General features: G+C 36.4%; 1 protein-coding gene across 1 annotated transcript; it reads left to right on the top strand.

Moving 5' to 3' along the window:
- The first annotated feature begins 3754 nt into the window (after positions 1–3754).
- Positions 3755–6269, top strand: LOC122025292 (receptor-like cytoplasmic kinase 176). Its single transcript, XM_042584072.1, has 6 exons — positions 3755–4051; positions 4359–4684; positions 4801–4936; positions 5056–5198; positions 5287–5410; positions 5663–6269. Exons 1-6 carry the CDS (start codon positions 3988–3990, stop codon positions 6013–6015), a joined length of 1146 nt encoding a protein of 381 aa, XP_042440006.1. The 5' UTR covers positions 3755–3987; the 3' UTR covers positions 6016–6269.
- The last annotated feature ends 52 nt before the right edge of the window (positions 6270–6321 follow it).

Genomic DNA, 6321 nt, shown 5'->3' with positions numbered 1-6321 from the left:
CGTTCATCCTCCTAATAAATATTGTTGAGTGTAAGATAAGATAATACTATAATATGTAAAATGCTGAAAGCATGAAAAAAAAAAAGGGGAATTGACAAAAGTAGTTAAGAAGAAAAGATGAATGAGGAGAAAGAAGTAGGGGTAAGTAAAAATTTGATAAAATCGAATTAACCGAACTGAACCGACCGAATTTAGGAATTCGGTTTTCATTTTTTTTTTTAAATTCGGTTCGGTTTTCGATGAATTTGGTTCAATTTCGGTTTTAAGTTTTGTAATTTGGTTAAACCGAATAAACCGATTAAAAGGAATAAATTAGAAAGTGCACGCGACAGTTAGTCTAAAAATTCAGCATCTATTTGGAAGAAAAAATTTCTATAAATATGTTATAGTTGGAAATCGAAACATGAATACCTGAATAACAATCTGAATATTTTATTACAATACCATAGCTCCGGGGACAACATGATCTACTGACAAAGTAATTAAGTCGGTTAACATTACGTAACATTTTTAGAACATGGGTTGAATATTATAAATAGAGGGGCAAAAGACAAAAGAAGCTCGAAGGATAATATGAAAGCCATAATTCTCAAACCATTTCATAGCTCCATAAAATTTTCCTTTATTTGTTTTTAATGCTCAACTTCAGATTTATACCTTAAGTTTTTAATCTTTTTATTTATAATTGTTAGGTTTTTTTAAATTTTATATGACATTTCTCTACTTCTATCGAGGAAAAAAAAGTAGAGAGTTCCACGTCGATCTAACAATCATTGGTTAATCACAATTTAGAATCAAAAGGGAAAATGATTCAATAATAAGTTGCTAAGTTGAAGTTAATCAATATACTAGCATGCTTTTTCTCATATTTTAACCATCTGCACTAATGACTAATAATTATTAATAATTTATCTATTCAATATTGATCTAGGGATAGATTAACGAAATCGTTAAGGAGAGCGAATCGTCTTTTTTACCATATAAGTTGAGGTTAATCAACCATCACTTAATATAAAACTCAATAATAGGATTAGCAACGTATAACCTTTTACAAAAAATAATAGTTATCAACTTCATTAGTTTGAAAGCATAACCTCGAAGTGATACTCCAATTCATGAACGTTAATTGATTGCGCGTAATTCAATCTCGGCCCATTAGTTGATAGGCTTGGGCCTTACAACAAGGTCCATCTGGGCTTCCAATTGGCCCAAGCCAATTTAGATTTTATTGTGGTTCCATTAGCATTCTATCAAAAGAAACGTCTAGATGTCTAGAAATTTCTACTTATCATTCATTTGAAGGTGGTTAGTTCGATCATACAGAAATTTTTGATATCATCAGTTAAATTAGGGGAGTGCAAATGGTCATGGGGGCAACTCAACATTCTATGTTTCTAGATTGAGTTGAAAACCATTTTTATCTGCAGTCACGTTAATTCTTGATGGCTCATTAATGCCATGGACCAAAAGGCACAAAATACCGATCGATCGCCCATTAATAGGCACCAACATCTTTGGATCTCTCCTGTGCTCCTTGTCGGAGCCATTATTGTAGTTTGACTTTTAACCGTTTGACCAAAACAACACCATGCAAGATCCCCAACCTCATCTTCACATGCGACGGTCAACGCCCTCTGTCACGTAGGCTGCAGCTACCACATGGCGGCTCCGACCCTTTACAGAGTTGCTGTTGGATCGCAAATTAATTAACTCGATTTTGTTCATTTTCTTTTCAGGAATCGCATTAATTATTAAACTTTAAAAAACGACCACAAAGGCTGTAGAAGTCAACGCTGGGAGAGGCATCACGTGAGGACGGACAGAGCAGCGATGGCGTGTCGGCTTGTCCTGTCAGTGCCTGCATGCAGTCAACGCTCACCCATGCCCCATTCAGAGGCCGCGTCTGCGTCCACGTAGTGTGAAACCTGATACAAATCTCAAAAAGGTCCAACGCCCTAAGATCCTCCTTAGATTTTGTCGCATCTCAGCCACAACAATTCTCAATTAATTAATTAATATTTAATTAAATTCAATGTTTAATTTTGATGCCACTTTTCGCTCAATTATTAAAATGTTAATGTATTATTAATTTATTATATTACTGTGATATAATTTATATTAAAAAATTATCATCAAGGAGATCTTCATGTCGACGTTTGACTTTTGTATCTTTTGTATCATCTATTAGGAATCCCAAACTTCTAATGTTTTTTTTTTTATCATATTTATTAATTTATAGCAAGGAGCATATCTAGGATTTTAAGTTTAGGAAGGTCATATATCAAATGACGAAATTAAAATAATTATTAAATATATTATATAATAATAATCCTTCCTAACTTTCATGAATAATATATATTTAATTGAAATATGAAAAAAAAAAAAATAGTCCTCTAAGGATTCGAACTTGAGAGGTGGGTTTGAAAAAAACTTATACATACCATTAGACCAATAATACATATTTCTTTTTAAAGGGGCCAAATAATATATATATTAAACTCTTTTTTAAAAATTAATATAAAAATAATATTATTTAGAAATTTTGGAGGGGCCGTGGCCCCCTCGGGCCATTAGGTAAATCCGCCCCTGTTTATAGCATAGCAAACGATCATGAACTAAAAATAAATCGTATCATATGTTACATGAGTGTCCTAGATGATTTATACTGGATGTGAAATATCTCATTTATTATCTCACCCCTTATGCTGGATGATACTCCTCATAATTTATTCCCTTCAAAAAAATATAGGGCCGTAAAAATGATGATTTCATCATATTGCATAAACAATTTATATTAGAGTTTTGATATAGCGGTCAGACATCCATGATTAACCGGACACTTATGATTTGAATCTCAGTTATTATGTATTGTAGGATTTTTCTTCTTCACTTCTTAATTATTTGATAGTTAGAATATGGGGTTAAACTGTCTATTCTAGGATTAGTCCGAATTGCATTGAAGGTTAGAATAAGAAGTTTCTTTTATTGAGCTTAATTTCATTTAGGATCATATTATTTTGAATAATGAGCATATGCTAAAGAGACATTTAGTCTTCCATGCCAAAATAAAATTAGGGAAAAGAAAGAGTCAAGGAATACCAAACTTCATTGGCTCCTTTTGCATAAACAAAATAAAATTATTGTCTTTTTCTTGTGTTTAAACTAGTGATTTTTAGGGAGGAGTTTGACTTATTAGACATTTGCTTTCAAAGTTGAGATGTTTTTATTAAATCACTTAACCTTTGTTATCTACTTCATTGACCTCTAATTAAAATCATGTCCAAACCACTTTATTTATGAAGGGCATTTAACTTCTTGGATATAGCAAAGCGAAACTTAAGTAGTCAAAAATGAATAAACTAATGTGATAATAAAATATAAAATAAATTATATTATTTCACCAAACAATTATTTACTACTTTAAATGGTGTGACAATTTTTTTTAAAAAAAAATATTTTTACACGACAAATAAGGATCAATGAGCAAATTTGAGGGAAAATTACGATAAATAATTTTATTATAAATAATTTTAAATAATTGGGGAAAACGACTTCTTTTAGATTATATGAAAAAAAAGATAAATTATAAAATTAATTTATAATTGACCATGAAATGGTTAGAGAATAGAAAAGGATTTTGTTTCCTAAAGTATGAAAAATTAATCCCTTATTCCTTACAAGAAAGCTGCCACCCTACCGGCACTTGTCTACAAATCTGTGAATACCAAACAAGTTGCAAGTTGTTATTAATTTAATTGAGACCTCGCTCACCTTTTCAGTAGCTTGCCATTGCGGCGCATAAAGGTGTCACCTTTCTCTTCTTCCTCCCCTCGCCGGTCGACCCAAATCCGCTCCTCGCCGCCGGCGAGTCTCCAAGTCGGCATCTGGAGCTTAGCAGCTCTGCATCTTCCTCAATTGGGCTTCATAGCTCCTGAGCTCGGAGAGCCCAAACCGGATCCTTTTGGGCTTTGTGAAGCTCGTCCGTCGATGGGAAATTGCTTGGGCACCAAGGTCAAGGCGGAGAACGCCTCCCCCACCGCCTTTGCTTCAGGTACCAAGCTCCGCCCCTCGACCTTCTCGCGGATTCGAGCTATTTAGGAAGCTTTGGTAGGATCTCAATATGCGTTTCAGTCAATGCATTCTTGGGGCTACTTTTTACGTGTTCTTCGTGATTCTTTCAGTGGGTTAATCGAAAGTTGATGTTTTCGCTTTAACTGATTTATCATTCAATCGATGTTTGGTTTGGAGTTGTTATTTGATCAAGCGTACTGCCAGTCAGTCAATCCGATCCCCAATTTCACATCGTACGTCTACAATCTAGCTAACCTAGGAGGCGTTGTATTTGGTTGGATTCATAGGAGGAGAATCTGAGCATAGCTCCAGGAAGGGGAATGTATCGAGCGCTTTGAGCAGCAAGGTGTCTGCTTCCTCTTTGCCTTCCACTCCACGAAGTGAGGTCGATATCTTGTCGTCTTCGAATCTGAAGAGCTTCACCTTCAATGACCTCAAAACCACCACCCGGAACTTCCGGCCGGACAGTGTGCTTGGGGAGGGAGGTTTTGGCTCAGTCTTCAAGGGCTGGATCGATGAAACCACACTTGCAGCAGCCAAGCCTGGGACTGGATTGGTCATTGCTGTGAAGAAACTCAACCAGGAAGGGTTTCAGGGTCACAAGGAGTGGTTGGTGAGACTCTTCTGTTTTTTTCCCCCCTTGATTTCTCTTATTGAATTTTGTTTTTCCTACTATGTGAATTTGGTATAGATTGATACTCAAGTAAGAAACTACTTTGAATCTTGTAGGCTGAAGTTAATTACTTGAGTCAGCTGTCTCACCCAAACCTCGTAAAGCTTATCGGATACTGTCTCGAGGATGAACAAAGGCTTCTCGTGTATGAGTTCATGCCTCGCGGCAGCTTGGAGAATCATCTTTTCAGGAGTAAGTTCTTTGTGATCTATGCCATCTGTCTTTATTGCAATTCTAGCCTTGTTCTTTATGTGTGGCAAAAATTCTTAAGAGATTACATTTGCTTCTTTTTGTTTCTGGTTGCAATTCAGGGAGTTCATACTATCAACCGCTTTCGTGGAATATCCGGATGAAGGTTGCCCTTGGAGCTGCAAAAGGACTTGCTTTTCTTCATAGTGACGAGGCAAAGGTCATCTACCGCGATTTCAAAACCTCCAATGTGCTTCTGGATTCTGTATGTAGTTCATATATTGATCCTTCCATTGCGATGTGATGTATATTCATTCACTCAGTTTGAATGCTAATCTTTCTTCCTTTTGCAGGATTACAACGCAAAGCTTTCTGATTTCGGATTGGCAAAAGATGGGCCATCTGGGGACAAAAGCTATGTCTCTACAAGGATCATGGGGACATATGGATATGCTGCTCCAGAGTATCTTGCAACTGGTAATTTGTTTCGTTTGTTAATGTGTCTAGTGTTTCCGGTTATGTCCTAGTTACGGTTTTACTAGTCGTCCGGCATGTTGATTCTTCGTTCTAGTCACAATAATTTCAAATCACTTTACCAATATCAGAGATATCAGCAATGCAAAATGTCTACTTATTAACACATTTGTTTGTTATATTTGGTGTCAGTTTAACTTTGGCACTATAACTTGATACATGTACTCGATAACTGATTCACTTGAATTTTCACAGGCCATTTGACGTGTAGGAGTGATGTCTATAGCTTCGGAGTTGTTCTTCTTGAGATGTTGGCCGGACGACGAGCCATTGACAAGAACCAACCATCAGGACAATACCATTTGGTGGAGTGGGCAAGGCCTTTTCTCATGAGCAAGAGAAGTATCGCGAACATCATGGATCCCAGATTGGAAGGGCAGTACTCAGCGGCTGGGATCCAGAAGACGGCTCTTCTTGCACTGCAGTGCATATCTATGGAAGCAAAGCGGAGGCCAACTATGGATCAAGTAGTGACTGCTTTAGAACAGCTTCAAGATGCTACAGACATAGGTAGAAGTTCAAAGACCAAGCTGAAGTCAAGACGATAGAGAGCAAGCACCAATTACCCCGTGTCGCCTAGCCAGAAATGAGTTGATCGCCAAAGGCCCTTAGCATTATCATCGAGTGTATTATCTAATTTTGTAAATATGTTGAGAGTGTTACTCATATGTCTGTTCTAAATGGTTGGTTTCATCCCTACTGAGCTCTACAAGGTTGATTTGGATATAATTTGCTGCATTGATTTACTGGGGGCATGGTTGTTCCTTGAGTTAATGGGCAACAAATTATGTTTTCAATTTCAGATCTGACAACAAGATGAATGAACATAGCTAAATGAATAGTGTGAAAAACAT

Source organism: Zingiber officinale, chromosome 9B (genome assembly GCF_018446385.1).
Source record: "Zingiber officinale cultivar Zhangliang chromosome 9B, Zo_v1.1, whole genome shotgun sequence".
Lineage (NCBI taxonomy): Eukaryota > Viridiplantae > Streptophyta > Magnoliopsida > Zingiberales > Zingiberaceae > Zingiber > Zingiber officinale.
Note: the sequence above shows the minus strand (reverse complement) of the source record. Positions and strands in the feature narration are given on the sequence as shown.